Source organism: Rattus rattus, chromosome 3 (assembly GCF_011064425.1).
Source record: "Rattus rattus isolate New Zealand chromosome 3, Rrattus_CSIRO_v1, whole genome shotgun sequence".
NCBI lineage: Eukaryota > Metazoa > Chordata > Mammalia > Rodentia > Muridae > Rattus > Rattus rattus.
Window position 1 is genome coordinate 26,178,370 of NC_046156.1, and position 19,669 is coordinate 26,198,038.

Sequence of the window (19,669 nt, forward strand, 5' to 3'; positions counted from 1 at the left end):
TCACTGAGACAGAGGATCCCACAGACTTTGAGCTCTTGCTTCTTCAACACATATTAAGAAGAGACTGCTTCAGAATATTTTACCTTTATAATCCGATGATAAAGTGTATGGGTTTTTAAATTAATCTTTGGAAACATCACACATTAGTTTCTGAGTATAAGAGAAACTCTTTTCACATACTTTGGGCAGTGGCAGAACATTCATAATGGAAGGAAGAGGTATTCTCATACCTTCTAACAGTTAAGGAACTGGGAGAGTTGCCTTAAACACCTTACTTGTCTGTCTGTGGGAATCGGAGTGTCTTTATCAATGGCATCGTACTTGGCGTGAATAGCTCCCTGCAAAAAATAATGTAACACATAAATTCCTTATATTGTTAATAAAATTGGGATCATAAGTATTTTAATTTTAATTTTTCTAGATTTGGAATATTTGCATAGAATTTACTAGTATAGTATCTCTAATATAAAATTTACTGGTATAGTGTCTCTAATATAAAATTTACTGGTATAGTGTCTCTAATATAAAATTTACTGGCATAGTATCTCTAATATAGAATTTACTGCAATAGTGTCTCTAATATAAAAATGCAAACCTCACTTTTTTCAGCAATATGTCAATACTCAAAGCTTTTAGATTTGAAAATTTTGGATTAGTGATGCTTTAAAGGAAAAGCCTGTTTCTTCCAAAACCTAATTTTAAAGGTCAACCTAAATATGGATAGTTACATATAAACTAAAGCTTAGTCTGCAGCTTAGAAATTCTCTACGTCTTTGATCGTGTCTGAGGAAGGTCCACTCTGGTGGTTGATAAACACCTGTAATCCCAACACTCAAGAGAAAGACGCAGGTACGCTGTGACAGTACAGTGAGACCTCACCTCAGAAAGAAAGAAACAAAAAACCCGACAACCAAAGAATCAGGCAGCTAGAGAGTATACCAAAATGTTATTTTCTATGCATTACTAACTCATAAATCAACATTTTCATGAAGAAGATATTATTTTAGAAAGAGATTTATCTTATCAGAAAATTTTCTGTTAAAGCAAGTGAGGCAAACACAGTAAACTTGCTCAGAAGAAAGACAGCAGCAGGAACACGGGTAAATACGCTGTGATCGGAGAACATGAGAAAGACAGCAGCAGGAACACGGGTAAATACGCTGTGATCGGAGAACATGAGAAAGACTGCAGCAGGAACACAGGTAAATACGCTGTGATCGGAGAACATGAGAAAGACAGCAGCAGGAACACAGGTAAATACGCTGTGATCGGAGAACATGAGAAAGACAGCAGCAGGAACACAGGTAAATACGCTGTGATCGGAGAACATGAGAAAGACAGCAGCAGGAACACAGGTAAATACGCTGTGATCGGAGAACATGAGAAAGACAGCAGCAGGAACACAGGTAAATACGCTGTGATCGGAGAACATGAGAAAGACAGCAGCAGGAACACAGGTAAATACGCTGTGATCGGAGAACATGAGAAAGACAGCAGCAGGAACACGGGTAAATACGCTGTGATCGGAGAACATGAGAAAGACAGCAGCAGGAACACGGGTAAATACGCTGTGATCGGAGAACATGAGAAAGACAGCAGCAGGAACACGGGTAAATACGCTGTGATCGGAGAACATGAGAAAGACAGCAGCAGGAACACAGGTAAATACGCTGTGATCGGAGAACATGAGAAAGACAGCAGCAGGAACACGGGTAAATACGCTGTGATCGGAGAACATGAGGCCCATTAACATTTCTTAGTTACAGAGAATATTACCTTAGTACACAAAGAATATCTGAATACACAACTTTAAATTTTGATCATGTTCTATAGGGTCACTCATGAAAAAGTTCTTATTTTATGACTTACTATAGTGGTAGAGAAAGCCAAGAATTTAGTAAAATTATTTACTGCATACATTTTTTGGAATATCTTTTAATAATGGGTTTGGAAAACCTGACAATGTGTTTCTGGACTGGAGTACAGTACAGCCCTACAGCACTAGTTATTAACTAATTATTAACATGGTAAGGAGCATTTGGCAAGCTTGTGAAGTAACCAAATACATTCAAAGAAATTTGTAGAACCTCATCAATAGAAACAGGAATAGAGAAAAAAATTGTGCCAACAGAGGTCCATAAGTATTAAAAATAGCTGAGGCCACACTGCAGGCCAGGCCAACCGTCAGCAGCATTGGCCGACACAAATGCACTCCGTGGCTTTTTTGTTAGTCTGTTTTGATTTGAGAGAGGGGTGCAGGCAGGCAGGCAAAGGACACACTCTCAATAACACAGGAAGTTGGGTGGGTAGGGTGTAGAGAGGATCTGGGAGGAGAAACAATATGAAAAAATACATTGCATAAAATAGTCTGAATAAAAAACTTTAAAAAGATTAAAAATGGTTGAAGGAACTAGAATGGCATAGGTGGCATATATCTATGAGAGAACACAAGCAGACAGAAGGAAATTGATAGGAAATGAAACAATATGAAAAGGACATGTCACCCTCATGACTTGTCACCAGACTTCTGCAAACACAAGCTTGGTGAGTAACTCTGGGACAGCGCGCTTTCCCACCCTGCTGCAGATCAGGCATAGAAGACAAAGCAGCTATTTCTCTTGGCGGGTTGGCCAAAGTGGAACAGCTAGGATAAAAGCTAATAAACTACATTCATAACTTTGACATGTCACAACTGGATCTAAATATTAATCAATTTGGACCCACTTATGAATTAAAGTTATATTTAAAAAGGAGCATGCTTCATAAGCAGAATGGCACTTTTAATTGATATCTGTTCACTAGACAACCAGTTTAAAATGATATTTTCCATGGGTACTAATAAGTAAAATATTAAAGCATATCAATATAATTATATTTTCTATTCTATTCTTTTCAAATATTTTTCTACTTAAAATTGTCAAATATTTTAATATATAATTTTCTATTAATAGAAGTAAAATTAGATATAAAGCATTAGAGTTTTTCTGAGATAGGATTTACCCATTGTGTGATAAAATTAAAACAGCGTGCTCATCCTTGTTCCTGCGAGGTCCCACTCTGCACGGATCCACGTGCTCTTGCTGCTTTGCTCAGCCGCTTTCACACATTGTCCCCTCAGCCTTGTTATCACACCCGAGACACACATAGCATTCCACTGGCCGAGCTAGCGTGGCCCCACCACGCTAAGCATTCTATACCACCCCAAGCATTCTATAGCTTAGCACAGCTTCCTGTCACTGACTCTGCTCACACTCCCAACAACCCAGTGAAGTCATGACTCAACAAACTGTAACCCAGGAACCAGATTTGTATTAAATGCTCAATGTACAACACATCCACACGATTAACTTACAACCAATTGATAAGGATATAAACTGCCCACCTAGATAAGATACAGTTTGCTCATCTAGACATACAAAGCCCTGTACACATCTATCCCTTAAGAATAGTTATAACAACCTATAGGTGTATAGAGAGAAATCTTAACATCCGCCTCCATGTTCTCTCGCTCTCTCTCATTTCCTCTCCTCTCTAAAACTTTTCTCCTGCCCATCCTTCCTTCTCGTCCAATGACAGGCCTCATTCTATCCTGTACCTGCCTTCACCTGCATAAAGACGTCAACCTACAACCCATGTATCCCAAGCTGCCCTTAAACTCATAATCCACTGCAACAGCCTCCCAGGCATTTGGAGGATAAATATGAATCCCTACATACATGGAACTTTACATTTCATATTCTTTCTATACACTCCTTATCAATTTCCAGGCTTTTTGCTTTCCTACCTCAACTCCCAGAAGAGCAGCCCAGGTTAAACCCCGCATAAGTGGAGGGATGTCAACTCTTGCTTCTTTCCAGATTTGATTTTTTTTGTATGGGTAAGCCTATGATAAGATAAAAATAGTCAAAAATTAAAATCATAGCATGCATATTTATCATAACAATCAATAAAACAGAAATCACCAGAAAAAGTTTGAAAATGAAACAGATACATAGAAAGTCAACAGTATACTTCCAAACTACCAATGGATCCAATTATGAAGTATATTAAAATATTTTTGAAACAAGTAATAATGGAAACAACATACCAAAAACCTATGGGATACAGTAAGATTAGCTCTATGAGGGCAATTCACACAAATCAGTGGCCACGTCAAACGAGCAAAACCGTTTTGTACTGACAGTCTAAAGGAGCAGAAAAGGAGAGCCTGGCAAACTCAGTCAGAGGAAAGTCAGTGATGCACATTAGAGAGAGGATAAACGAGACAGAGTCCACCAAACTGTAAAGAGTTAAACAAAATGGCTGGAAAAAGAAGCAAAATTAATAAGGCCCTAGTATACTTTAAAAGAAGAGAGAGAAGAGAGGAGTCTGGAGATGGCTCACTGGAAAAGACCTCTTTCTACTTCTTCTAAGGAGCAAAGTTTGATTCCTAGCACTCACATGTTGACTCATAACTGCCTATAACTCCAGTTCCAGGGGGCCTCTGTGAACACTGTACACACTACACACTCAGGTACATTCTCCTCTCTCACTCTCTCTTTCTCTTGCTCTCCCTTCCTTTCCTCCCTCTCTCCTGCCCCCCGCCCCACACACTTGTAAGTTACTGTATGACAAATTAAACAGTTAGTGGAGTAAGAAATGGCCTACAGAATTATGGAAGACTTTGGCAAGCTTTGCAACTGACCCAGAATCAGTATTCACAGTGCAGTAAGGAAACCAAAGCCTTGACAGCTAAAAGCAATAGAATTCAATAGCTGTCAGTACATCTAAATAGACAGTTCTCAGAAGAAGATCTGCAAGTGGGCACCAGACACTGAAACCAGTCTCAGCATCCCCATCCCCTGGGGAAATGCAAAGCAGAAAGCACCTCCTTCCAGCTACTCTGACCTCTACGGAGGTGCCGAGGTACACTGTAGATGGCAATATCAATTCACACAGCTATTATGGGAAACAACATGGAATTTCCTGAAAAAATTACAGATAGACCTGTATGATTCTATAAGTTACTTTCCTCATCACTGACAGGATGCCTCATAGCAGCAACGTAAGTGAGGTGTTTGACTCATGGGCTGGGCAGTACCATCCCTCACAGTTATATGGTACCAATATGGAGGCAAAGAGATTTGAGTCAGAATCAGAGACGAGCTATAAACATCAAAGTCTACTGCTGTGCCCTTGTTCCCCTGCACCTCCTAGGGTTCTACAACATCCTGAAACAAAGTGACCAAGTGTTCACAGACAGAAGCCTGTGTGGGATATTTTACATTCAACCTGTAACACTTCTTATGATCCTGTATTCCAGTTCTCAGTATGAATGCCAAAGAAATGGAATTACTATGTACAGCAGACATCTGCAGCGACATTTTTATTAAATTACTACTATTCATAATATGCAACAAATAGAATTAACATATGCCCATCAATGATGAGTACATAAAGGAGATACAGTGTATACTGTAAGTGGAATATCATTCAGCTCCCAAACACAAAATCCTGTAATTTGTGAGAACATGAATAAAACATGAAGATACTATGCTAAATCAAGTTCAGAAAATACATATGGTTTCACTCAACATGAATTAGAAGAAGAAAAACATTAAGAAAAGTGGTCTCCTACAAGTTCCAAGTGGACAAGTGCAAAGTAGTTAGCAGGAGCAGGAGAGCACAGTGGTGAGAAAAGAGCGGAAAAAGTTACTTGATATGTGCAGTTAGGTCAATGAAATAAACACTAGTGTCCTAGTGCACAAAAAGCGGCTATCTATAAATTAATAACAGCACATTGTATCTTATGAGATGTCACAAAAATGGATAACTATTTTGTCACAAATAAATGATAAATATTTGAAGAAGCAGATAAGCTTATTTTGACTTGAAAATTGTATTTTGCAAACATGGATTAAATGGTACATTGGCACCTCATGAATATGTACTGACCCATAGCCCATATACCTCATAAATATAACTGACACGCACATGACTGAAGGGACTTGGAGAAGCTGCTCAGCAGGTAAAGGCACTCACTGCTCTAGCTTGATTATCGATTTGAGCTTGATTCCAGGGTCTACAAAGTCACCCACTGGTTTCCACATTTACACTCTGGCACAGGTGCCCACACATTACACACACACACACACACACACACACACACACACACACACACACACACACACACACACACACACACACACACACACACACACACACAGAGATACAGATATACACACACACATCATCAACATAATAGTCATGATAAATAATAATTAAAAGGAAGATAGTATCAAGGCAAGAAAAGGAAAATGTCTCAAATTGCTAGGTGTCATATTCTGGGCACTGAAATAAAAACAAGAACTTGTTCTACCTATTCTTAATCAGGGCAGATTATAAGTGACTGGAAACCAGGGTTCTAGTGTTATATGATCAAAGGACGAAAGCCTTGTAAAATTCTAGTATATAAGGTATGTGCTGAGCATAAGCTACTGTAACTTCTTGTATGTCTAGCACATTTGACCTTCTATAAATCTGTAATTTGAAGGGGTTTCTAGAAGGCAACTATTAGCACACAGGATATTTATGTCTTAGGTACATGATATGCACCTTAAAAATGCTTTGCAAAATGTTTCCAATCCGAAAGCAGAAGCCCAGTCTTCACAAGCCCACACTGGTCTTGCTAATGAGGTGGAAGAATAAACCACTGAAACCGGGTAGTACAATTCCTAGCAAAGATGAGTTTAATATAGTTGTTCACTAGTTATATTCATATCTTATACCCTATTTCTATCAACATTGGTACCTTTTCCTATTGACTTTTATGCCTTTTTAAAAATTATGTTAATTCTTTGCCTGAGGTGATCTTTCACACATTGTTGTTTTGAGATTTCTATCAATTTTAAAAGTTAGGGAAGTCAACCAGAAAAGAGTATATGAATTACTCTACTCCTAATTTCAAGCTATAAGAATTAAGAGCATTAAAGGAAGGCTCAATGAACCATGAATAACACCTGATATGTTAGATATATCACTTCATATGTTCCTACCTTCAACAGCCTGTCAAAGAGAATAATCCTGTTTAGTTGGTACTCTGTGTCCCTCTCTCTGATGATTAAAGGCAGGGAAGCAGCTGCAGACAACTCGTTATTGCTGTTCGAGTGCGGTAAACTTGACTGGCTGTAAAGGAACAACCGATGTAAAATTACAGCACGACGTTATATGCTCTCTTTAAATCTACGCATTTCTTACTAGTCTAACAGACTCGGGCAAAGTGTCAAATGAAGGAGCGTGTACTCACTCGTCTTCAAGCAATGGGTAAAATGCTTCCCCGCCAACATCTTTTAATCTCTGCAAATTTACAAACAAAGTACTTATAAATCACTATGTTGGCTAGTAAGAGTATTATCCACTTAAAAAGTAATGTAAAACTTACAAACTCACAACAGCACAAAGGAGTAAAAAATAGGATCTAAAGACCAGTTTGTATCATGAACATTCACACACACCGTACTTCTGACAAGGGTTATGTACGAGCAAGGTATTCCCTTTCCCTCTAGACAGTGTTCCTAACGTTTCCTCACACATAACACCAAATTACTACATTAATACGAAAGTTACTGTATAAAATATTTTAGATTATATAAAGAATGATGATTAGAAAGAGATATTTTAATATGTTCATTTATTAAAGATTACTAAAAATATGCTTTTCCATATATTCTTTAAAGATATTTGCATGAAATATAGTTGTTAAAGTCACAATTTCTGGAATTTACTTTTTAAAGTTTTTAGGTGACCACTCACTCAGAAGTACTGATGAAATACATAATCCTTTCCTGTTCAGAACAGGTAAACATAGCTGAAACAAACTCACTACTATACTGTAACCAGGCACCTCTAATTAGTACATACATTTTAAAACACCACAATCTGATTAACTATTTAAATTTTAATTATGTTTTTATTTAAATTTAAAGTGTTTAAAATTCTTAAAATTTGCTATGTTTACCAAATGGAGAAATAAAAAGACTTAGTCAATGAAGATGCAAAGATAACATTGTGAGCAGTCCTACAGTGTGCACAGGCTGAACTTAAGTTAACATAGATATTTTCTCACAGTTCTACTCCAGGAACACAGGACAGATGATCTCTCACATATCGCAAAGGTAAAGTGTTGTGTGCTATCTGTAAATGAGGCATTGTTGGTAAGCTTGCATCCTTACGTTTCTTAGCTGGCACAAAGACAACGTGACAGTGGTGTCATCTAAGAGTGAGCTTCTATCTCGACCTTGTCCGAAACTTTCTCCATCTTCAAAGAGAAAACTAAGATTTAAAGAAAAAAAAAAAAAAAGAAAATACAGTTGTTACAATGATCATAAAATATTTACTTCTTCTAAAAAAAAGTCCTATCACACTGTCATCATCAAGGAGAAATAAGAATCAGACGAGACAATTGATTCTGAAAACCAAGCGTGGTGCGTACGCCTGCATCCCAGTGCTTGAAGGTGGAGGTGGGAGTATCAGGAGGAGACTGAGAAAAGTCTGTTACACAGTGAGTTCAAGTCCATCATGGGCCACAAGAGACCTTGTCTTGAAAAACAAGTTTTCACAACTGTAGCTGCTAGCTGAAGTTTCTCAGAACAGGGCTGACTTTTATGTCTCTCGATTAGTTATAATTCTGGTGTTTGCTGTCCTGGTTAGATTGTCAGGACACTACTAAAGCAGTGATTCTCCTCCTGTGAGTTGTGACCCCCTCAGGGCTAAAACAACCCCTTCACAAGGGTCTCCTAAGACCATCTGAAAACACCAATACTTAAATTATGATTCATAACAGTAGAAAATTACAGTAGCAAAAAACCAATTTTATGGCTGGTGTTCACCACAGCGTGAGGCACTGTATTAAAGGGTCACAGCTTTAGGAGGGTTGAGGGCCACTGCTTTAGAGAGAAATCTGCAATTACAAATTCTAAGCCATCCAACAGGTGTGGGTCTAACTGCTTCCATGTTCACATAATTAGAATATCTACCAAAAGAAATGAAATAAAAAATCAACAGATTAAAATGTAAACTGTTATTACCAAAGATTCTCTTTACTTACTTCGGAAGTGTGCAGATAGGTGGTTTGGATCGAATAATTTCCTTGTTTATCAGCTCCTTCTCCAGGTCTCCCCCAGCCAAACACCAAAGGTAGTAAACTTCCTCAATAGATCTCTCCGCCAGGTAATCATCATCTATATCTATGAATGGTAAAATTTTCAAAATTACTATTACCATTTTTGTCTGTATAAATAGCTGATAGTGATAAGAACTGACATTTTAAGAAAAGTAGCTTAGTTTGCTACTCCACCTAACATTGTAACAGATGAGATTGAAAATCTGTAAGAACTGAAGAAAGGTAATGGAATGGAGGCAAACTACTACCCACAGACTGGGAAACAGACAGGAGGATGTGCCAGGAGTCCCAAGAGCAGAAAAAAACAAACCCCGGGAACCAGAACTGTAACAGTAAAAGCAGAACTGTAATTGATGAATTGCTGTAAAATCAGTGCAGACAAGTCTGAGAGTTTGAAGTCCCAGGGTGTGCAGTTACAGGAGGACACTCTATACACTCTGGTACATCAGTAAATTTCATCACTAGGATCCTGGCCAGTTCCTCACAGTAGATATTGGGGAAAACTGGCCTGCGCTTCAGGCAATGGGAGGAGAAAACAGAATCAATTTGGGGTTTGGAATACCCCCAGAGGACTCCTTTCTTCCTTATTTGGCTTGTTACAGAAGGTAGCCAGCACCTAACTGACCTGGGAGGAGGGAATGATATTGGTGGCAAGGAGGAAGGACAGCATCCTGTGGCCCTATAAGCAGGCCACACCGTTTAGTAAGCTTATGTCCCTGGACTGTACGGGTCACACAAGCTTTCTGCCCACAGTGAAACTGCAAGGCTAGGGTGCATTTGAGTGCGGTGTGTCATGAGTAGGGGATTCTGATTATCTTTGTGACAGGTTGAATTCCTCCTAAAAGTGGCTTATGCATAGGACAGTGAGGGGGCCAGAGCTTGTGAAAATTGTAGGTATACGTCCTGCACTCACAACGGAAGGCAAACTGCTACCTCAGTACTTTTCTCGCCCCCCCGAGAAACACATTAAACAGATGTGCAGCGATCCCATAGTCAGCTTTAGTCACAAGCCTGCTTCCTACATCTAGAGAAGCTAGACATGGTAAAATCTGGAATTTTTATACTCTGAAGAAAGGAATGTAGTAGGAACACCCCACACGTCAACAAAGCATTCCTCTCCTCATGCTTCACAGCAGACTTCCTACTGATGATAGAATTTTAAGGCCACTAAAAATAAATTTTATGGAATATTAGTAACTTAGAGTCTAAAATTCGACTTATATTTAAAAAACTGTAGAATCACCTCCTAATTCCCTGGCTATTTTTCACAGAAGCCCATGAGTGTAACACCTATTGCTGATGAATTCAAAGTGAACAGGCTGGGGACTTCTGCCGGGAACAAAGCTGGTTCATCTCCCGTGTTTCATTCGTCTTTACCTTTGCACACGGCACTGATATCCTCGGGCAGAGTTAAATCAGCGCATCTCAGAGAAGATGAAAACAGGCTGGCAGGCTTGATAAAGGGGGTGTACAACGGTGACACCTCACTGAACACCTGGTCCTTCATTAGCTCATCTGCGGTTGGCCTTGGGAAAGACAATTTAAAATACTGAGTATGGAAGACATAAAATTTTTTCTATAAAATATACCACATTCAAGGTGGGGGGAAAAGTCTTAGACACAGACAACAGCAAGGGAGTTCCCCTCAGCAGCATCCAGCTGCTGCAATTACACGACCCAGTGCTGAGGCAGTCACTTAGGCTAACTGTCAATACTGTATGTCCTAACAAAACCCTGTCATAAACACCCCAGGTCCTACTAGTGATCCTAGTCCTCTGTTATACTATGGCTTGATACCATGTCTTTTCTAATAGGAAACTAGGATCTATTCTTTTCTAGCATTATACTTAATGCTTAGCTAGGTAATTAAAAGCAACACCATGAAATGAAAATGCCAAAAATCCTCCTCAATTTTTATTAGTAACTGCAAACTTAACCTCCTGCCAAATTCAGTATGTAATACACAATGCAATGAACTTTTGTCATTTCCCAAACATCACCAGGGCTAAGAGCAGTGACGCTCTTGCTCAGTGATTTTTCTTCTTGAAGCAAGAAGATGAATTAGAAACTTTTATGGTATATGCCAGTTTTCTGACCATGATTTGACTTCTTTCCCTCATAAAAAGTTAACTTTAAATCACACTTATAATACTGGTACCAATTATGTATTGCAACACATGCAGCTATTGTCCCTTGGGACATCACTGTCACAGCAAATATTAAATCAACTCTGCACAGAAGAAACCTGGGATGAGCCTAAAGCCTTACGGAATCACCTCTTAGACGGATGGAAGGTGAGGCACTTCTTCAAAATACTTAGCACATTTTCAGGAAGCTCCTGGTGAATAAAGATAAAAAATAGACAAGCGATCAATTCTACAAATATATTTTACTAAAATATTTAAATCTCAAAACTTCTGACTTAAACATTTCTATTTGGACGTTATTTAAGTTTATGTTAACCTGTCCCTCTTGGAAAGAGCCAGTATTGGCAGACAGGTAAGTAGAGCTTTAACAGCCTGTTACTGTACCCCGATGTAACAATGAGCTCTCCAGCACACACTGCTACGGTTTGACTGTGCCCTTCCTACACTCAGGTCCTGAAACTTAAGGCCAAGGAGATGCCATCAAGAGATGAGTTGCTGGGGACTGGAGAGATGGCTCAGCAGTTAAGAGCACTGACTACTTTTCCAGAGGCCCTGAGTTCAATTCCCAGCAACCACATGGTGGCTTACAACCATCTGCAATGGGGTCTGATGCCCTCTTTGGGTGTATCTGAAGATAGTGACAGTGTACTCACATACATTAAATAAATAAATAAATGAATGAATGAATGAATGAAGTAAATAAATAAATAAATAAATAAATAAATAAATAAATATTTTTAAGAGATGAGCTGCCAGGTGAACCTGCTACTATTATTCCACTTAATGGACTTAGTACCACACTGCTCTGCAAATTCACCTCTTCCTCATAGGCTATCCAGTTCTCAGATGTCATCAGAGAAGTTTCTTTGTACAGCAAATGGTAGTTTAGGCAGAAATTCACAATGGCTAACGTGTGGAAAGTGTGTGACTATGGAGTCTCAGCCATATCTATGTCACACGCCCTTTGCAAGGCTCAAAGACCGTCATGGAACAGTGGTTGGAAAGACCCATAGAGCCAGAGGTAGGGGAGGTACTGACAGCTAATGAAGGCAGAATCTGTTATTTGTAAGGGTTTGGCTCCTGGTAAATAGACCAGGGTGCAGTGAATACCCACACCAAGGAGTATATGGGCCACACTGGGTTATTAAATACAGGGTGAATTTGGAGGGATGGGAGATAGGGGTTGATATGAGAGGAGCTTTGGAAAAGAATTGGGGTGAATATGAGCAGACCACTGCATGAAGTTCTCAAGAATTTATAAAAATGAAAGCAAACAAGAAACAAGGTGGCCCATGAGGGGTGGTAGGGTCCCACAGGCTTTCATCTTGGGAACGGGATCTTATCAACACAACTCTTAACCACTGCATCCTCCACCACCTTGCTTCTCTGCTGCCACTGTCCTTCCCTCATCAGAAACCTGAGCGTGTGGGCACTGTTATCACGACATTTCCAGACTCTAAAACTGTGAGATGATTAATTTTTTTCTTTAAAAATGACCCAGTCTCAGACAGTGTTGCGATAGCACACGTACAACACACCTTGATAATGTCCAGACACCCGTGCTCCTCAGCCAGAACGATTAGAGTATCATCCACACAGCCTGAGGGAAAAGGAAAGCCAGATGAGGAAACACTAGTTTTTAATCTATCACAATAACTGGGGGAAATACAATGACAAAAATTTCTAAATATCATATAATATAGTTTTGGTCTCTAAGCTACTGAAACTTTTTTTTTATTTAAAGAATTGGCTTTCCTTACATGCTTTGACAAAAGCTTAGAGGCTTACCCATTCAGTTCAGTTGAGCACAGGTACTAAATTATAGCCACTTACATAAGATGTAAAAAAAACTCAAGGGAGTTTTAAAGGTGTTGTGTTTTTTCATGGTTACAAGAATAATTTATTTTTATTACATGAGATCTGGAGAATGACCCCACGTATCTCTGGAGATATAAAGTATAAATTCAGTCTTTAGACCACATTTAACAGTGCCCCAAATTCCTTGACAGCTGTAGTGTCTACTCTTTGTAAGAAATTAATGAATCAGATAAACTTTTTATGCAACTTAAACTTCATTGCCTCCTTCCCACAGGTTTCATCCTTAGCAAACGGTTACTGGATTCTGCTGTGTCACTGTTTCATATGAAGTGGTCCTACTGGTTCTCTCTCCTTCATTACCACATCTCATTTCTCTCAGTCTGAATTAGATCACACATCTGTTACGAGACATTTCAAATATGATACATATGCAAGTTTTAAAGAGAAATGAACATTCTTCCTAGATAGTTTTCTATATACAACTAGTCACGTTAGAAAGGTAGCTCAAGGTTTAGATATGGTCTTGTAAGTACGGTTTTGTATTCTATTAGTTTGATTATAGAAAATAGTTTTCTTGACTAAATCATGACACTAAGACTTCTTTCCATGAAGGCTCAAGTTCCTTCTCCTGATGCTTACGTCATGACCATCAACCTAAAGACAGGCGCCTCACTGTTTCAGAACGCACTCCAATGCACACAACATCGTGTTTATGATGGAAAGATAACCAAATGCATGAAACTTACCCAAAGTAAGCAAAAATTTTAGTCTTTCAGAAATATCCAAGCTCTGAAACAATTTTCTCCCCTAAGTAAAATGGAAAACAAGTTCTTATTAATCTGTAGAATTGTCTTTCTGCCCCAAGTATCTTTTGTACCATAATTGGAGCTGGTTCTATTGGCTATTTATTGTTATTTCAATTTATTATTGTATTTTATTGATTTTTAAAAAAGCCAGCTTGACTAAGAAGAGCTGTTGTTAACATTCTTAAGAGCTGTGTAATATTTAAGGCACCAATGTCTAATGATCATTAGATCCAAATGTGATTCCAAGTACTGATGCTTTTGAGAACCATACATTACTGTTATTTTTTCCAGATCACTAAAAGCATTGTTTAGGAAAAAACAGAGATGGCCCTGGAAGTCTACCCTGAAAGCCTTGTTTGTCTCTCGCTCAGGTAGCCCGTTCTGTGCACCGCTGACCACCCACAGCGGTTCTTCTCCCACGCAACTGCAGACTGGCTTTCCATGCCTTTCAGGAGCACCTGAGCTGTCTTTGGTGCTTTTGGAGCTGGCCACTGAGCCAGGGACTCAAGTCGCTAGATCAGGGCAGTGGCTAGAACAGCATGGTAACACCATGTTCCATCCCCAGTCCTTCCTATGCTATTAATTTAAGGTGATCTGTCTAGGCTGGCCTCAAACTGGCTTCTCCCTAGTTCAGAGTAGCTGGATTACAAGCTGTTTTAAGAACGTATTACATTTGGTTGTTTCCTTGTCACTTTGCCTCTGGAACCTCTTAACGCGGATTTGGGAGTCAAAATTTTCATCTCCAAAAATCATGTGTTGAGCAATTGTATGTGCAACAAATTGGATTCTTCTATCACCAAATAATTCAATAACATTGATAAATTACCTAATCCCTTTATACCTCACGTCTCTCATCTGTATAACTGGAGAAGAAACTGAATAGACTTACAGTGCTCAGAGTTATAAAAGTGGACAGTGTCTCATCAGTGTTGGCTTTTTTGTCACTTATTACAAACAAGTTAAATATACATGCTCTTTGAAGGAGACTTAAAGAGAGGTTTTACACTACCCAAAGACTATACATGGACTGACCCTGGGCTCCAACCTCATAGGTAGCAATGAATAGCCTAGTAAGAGCACCAGTGGAAGGGGAAGCCCTTTGTCCTGCCAAGGCTGGACCCCCAGTGTAGGAGATTGTTGGGGGGGGGCGGTAATGGGAGGTGAATGGGGAGGGGAACAGAAGGGGAGAGGGAGAGGTTAGGGGGCTGATGGCCAGGAAACTAGGAAAGGGAATAACATTTCAAATGTAAAAAAGAAATACCCAATTTAATAAAGATGGAAGAAAAAAGTCTGTTTCCTAATAAAAATTACAAATTAGTAATATCTATAAAATTATGGGAGAAAAACTAAAATTTAGTCACTCATAGCAGAAATTAATTATGGTACACTTAAATATCTGTTAGAGTAAACATTAAGAAAAATTCTTCAAAATTGCTGTGTAATTTTTCAAATTATATGAAATAAAAATGAAAAAGTTATAACAAACCATGTAACAAAGTACTCCAATGTCTAAGTTTTGAATACAAAGGCTACTAAATTAGTAGTTGTAATTGTGATAACCAATAAATAGACTATAAGTAAAAAAAAAAAAGAGAGAGAGAGAGAGAGGTTTTAATGAGATGGCTCAGACTTTACATACATACACAGAAAATTTGGTTATTTTAAGAGTTAAAATATTCTTAATATTTCAATATCAGAATTACCATCAGAGACAGTACTGAAACACAAAACATTTGCTGCTTTTCTGTCATGGTTTTTACGTTCTACACTTGTCAGGAGTACAGGCGGCCTACAGTCGTAAAGCTTTCAGCTGGCCCACGCTTTATAGAACCAAATACAAGTATCCCCATTTAGCACCTAAACTCTCCTAGGATATGGCTCCGATGTATATTTCTATCTGCTACTTGTCTGCCTCTGTGAACACACACAAATTAAATCAGAATATATGCCCTTCTGCACTGAACACTAGTGTTATGTCCTCGAAATGGGAATTTTAATACTGTGCTTCTCACAGTTCTGCATATCCTTAATTTCACTGGCACTCTTGATTATATGATTAAATTAATTCATTAATTTTAAATTAAATAATTTAAAATTCAAATTTTTGGAATTATATTTAGATTGATCCACTCCTGTATATTCACTACTAGAAAAAAAATAGGCACTGTCATTCCCAGATTTTCAAGGGAAACCATTAGTTAGTGCCAACTGCAGGTTTTAAGATTTTTCTCCACAACAGCGATGAAACTTACCAAAGACTTTAATACTTTAGCTTTTCAAGCGCGTAGTAGGCGTGTATCTGCGGACTCTTGGTTAGAGTACAGCTGAGAGAGTTTGGCCTCTATGTACTACAGTTTTTCAACTTTTAGAAATACAAACTTTAGAAGCCTAATGCAAAAATTGATTGACATAGTCAATATGAAAGTTGTTATAAATCACCTTACCTTTTGATAAGTACCCTGTCAATGTCATCGATTTTTATTATTCCTTACCTTCCAAAGGTTTACTGTACAATTTCCAAGTATTTTTATTTTTGTTGTTTTTATGTGTTTTTATTTTTTCCATCTAAAAGAACCTGTACTACCAAAAGGGAGAATTTATTCTCTACTTTTGATAATCCCATTATATAGATGTTAGAACATCTGGGTATATTTTCCTTTTCTTTTAACTTTTAATATCTGCAATCTCTTTATCCTTTTGTTCAAATACTTTTGGGAGGATTTCTAAGGTTTATCTACTCTTGGTTTTTCCAGTTTCCTAGAATTCATTACATCCCTTGTTTTAATAATTGCATATATTTCATTAAAACTTTGTGTTTTCCTGAGAGCATATTTAATTACTTAATAAACGTGTTACCATATATTTTAGAAAGCATGCGGTTTTATTTTAAAGTGTTAACGCTATACTCCCTGCATTGGCCGTTTCTTTCTTATGGTGGACACTAAGTGTAAGTGGTTTTGCACATGTTCTCAGCAATGCCCTGATCTCTTCCTCACATCTCCACAGTGGTGCATCTCAGTGCAACACGGCTCCACTACACTGTTACTGACAGAGTAAAAGCCTCCTAGCAGTATGATTTTGATACAGCTTTTCATTCATTTTTAAAATATATGAATTTTTATTGCACAAAAAGCTCCATTTGTTAGTTGCTGAAATGATATCCACTTATATCTTAATATTTTCCATAAAATTCTAGGTGTTGAATTATGCAGAATATTTACAGTTATATGTAGCCTGTCACACTTACACTGGATGCCCAAACCCACAGACATAACCAAATGACATAAAACTCCTATAGAAAAATTAAACTTTCCTTTCATTGAATTCATTCAACTCTGTATCCTTCTCAAACCTTAGAAACTATAATGCAATTATGAGCTCTGATATAATATGTCTATATCTAGTCAACTTGTACAGCAAAATATCTCATTACTATATAAACTTCCTCTATAAAAAGCCAATTCTAATGATCACACAATTTACTTTATTAGTTTAATATTTTATACATACCACACAAAGCTCAAATAAAATTATCCCAAGAGACCATACATCTGATTTGGGGCCGGAGGGCAATGGCTTTTCACTGGGCACACGATCAGTGCTTTTGAACACGCCTTGTGCAATCACCTCAGGAGCCAGATAGGAGGGGTACCTGTGACACGTGCGACAGTAACAGACAAGCACGGTGAGCTGCAGTGGTGACGACACTCTCTTGGAATTAATGCGTGAAATGTGGAAATCCCACACGATTAAACCCACAGTGGTGACGAGAGAGAACCTTGGACTAATCATTGAAGTACAGGCCTTACGTCTAGGAATTAAAGCGAAGCATCCAGGAGTCTTAAGTCGTTTTAAGACACCGTCTCTCTGTGGCATATGTTAAGTTCCTTGCCATATCGCCATGACAGCAGGCCTCTAGGTTCCCAAGTGCTTTCCTTCCTCCTTACAGTCAGTCTGCTGTTAATAGTCAACTGCTTTATCATTTCAACTTTGAAACAGATATGAATTTCAACGGTGTCATATTTTGCTCTGCTGTTGCTGTGATAAACACTGGGCAAAAGGAACCTGGGAAGGAGAAGTTAGTGCTGCTTACAATTGCACTCCGTCTCTGAGAGAAGCCAGAGAAGCAGCTCGAGCATGAACTGAAGCAGGGTTCATGGAGTAATGCTGCTCCCTGGCTTGCTCATATGGCTTTGCTTTTTTAGACCACATACCCAGGGGCGGTGCCATCCACAGTGAGGTGGGCTTTCCCACATCAACTGTGAATCAAGAAAATTACCTCAGAATTGCCTACAGGCAACCTGGTGGAGGCATTCTTCAATTACAGTTCTCTCTTCTCAGATGGATTTAACTTGTGTCAAGTTGATAAAAATCTAACCAGTACAAATGACCCCTTGTCCACTTGACATACATGTATATCATTATTAAACTATAACTTTTCCTTTTTTGTTTGTCCTAAGATCTCATGTTAATAATACGATATAAAACAGTATACTTTTGAAAGTTCCACAGTCTTTAAAGCTTTAAACATTTGTATGTGCACAGTTTCAGGGCTGAACTACTGGTAGCAGTAACCATTAAGTGTGCTATTCCTTGGGGCAGACTAGTTCTTCTTTTGGGATAGTTGTTTGCAGTCCTGCTAAGTCTAGTACATGCCTTCTAGTATTGGCTTTTCAAGCCATTTTTAGATGGCCTGGTGGTGTGAGACTTCATGTATGTAGTATATGGACTGAGTAGGCAACATTTATGTATTTAAGAACATACACACTGTACACACACAAACACACATATGTAGCAAAAAAATCAAAGAAAAGGAGGCCATGATTTTGAAAGGATTGGGTTGGGGGTACATGAGAGGGTTTGGAGGGAGAAAGGCAAAGGGGAAATAATTGTAATCACATACTTTTTAAAAAATTTAAAAATTCAAACATTTAAAAAAAGCCCACATATACATGGAAGTTGAACAATGCTCTACTCAATGATAACCTGGTCAAGGAAGAAATAAAAAAAAATTAAAGACTTCTTAGAATTTAATGAAAATGAAGGTACAACATACCCAAACTTATGGGACACAATGAAAGCTATGATAAGAGGAAAACTCATAGCTCTGAGTGCCTGCAGAAAGAAACAGGAGAGAGTGTATATCAGCAACTTGACAACACACCTAAAAGCTCTAGAACAAAAAGAAGCAAATACACCCAGGAGGAGTAGAAGGCAGGGAATAATCAAACTCAGAGCTGAAATCAACCAAGTAGAAACAAAAAGGACTATACAAAGAATCAACAGAACCAAAAGCTTGTCTTTGAGAAAATCAACAAGATAGATAAACCCTTAGCCAGAATAACCAGAGGACACAGATAGTGTGTCCAAATTAACAAAATCAGAAATGAAAAGGGAGACATAACTACAGAATCAGAGGAAATTAAAAAAAATCATCAGATCCCACTACAAAAGCCTATATTCAACAAAACTTGAAAATCTGCAGGAAATGGACAATTTCCTAGAAAGATATCAGGTACCAAAGTTAAATCAGGAACAGATAAACCATTTAAACAACCCCATAACTCCTAAAGAAATAGAAGCAGTCATTAAAGGTCTCCCAACCAAAAAGAGCCCAGGTCCAGATGGGTTCAGTGCAGAATTCTATCAGACCTTCATAGAAGACCTCATACCAATACTGTCCAAACTATTCCACAAAGTTGAAACAGATGGAGCACTACCGAATTCCTTTCAATGAA

The 19,669-nt window shown here is 38.3% G+C and overlaps 1 protein-coding gene across 1 annotated transcript in view; it reads right to left on the reverse strand.

Moving 5' to 3' along the window:
- Tbck (TBC1 domain containing kinase) overlaps window positions 1-19,669 on the reverse strand; it is a 153,316-nt gene that overhangs the window by 97,235 nt on the left and 36,412 nt on the right. Inside the window, exons 6-16 of the mRNA XM_032897303.1 lie at window positions 17,442-17,583; window positions 13,872-13,932; window positions 12,846-12,907; window positions 11,437-11,498; window positions 10,538-10,686; window positions 9,086-9,224; window positions 8,211-8,310; window positions 7,286-7,335; window positions 7,035-7,164; window positions 3,785-3,883; window positions 276-338 (exon numbers count right to left, since the gene is read on the reverse strand). Of these exons, the coding sequence (XP_032753194.1) occupies window positions 276-338; window positions 3,785-3,883; window positions 7,035-7,164; window positions 7,286-7,335; window positions 8,211-8,310; window positions 9,086-9,224; window positions 10,538-10,686; window positions 11,437-11,498; window positions 12,846-12,907; window positions 13,872-13,932; window positions 17,442-17,583 (1,057 nt within the window). The remainder of the gene's footprint in view (window positions 1-275; window positions 339-3,784; window positions 3,884-7,034; window positions 7,165-7,285; window positions 7,336-8,210; window positions 8,311-9,085; window positions 9,225-10,537; window positions 10,687-11,436; window positions 11,499-12,845; window positions 12,908-13,871; window positions 13,933-17,441; window positions 17,584-19,669) is intronic.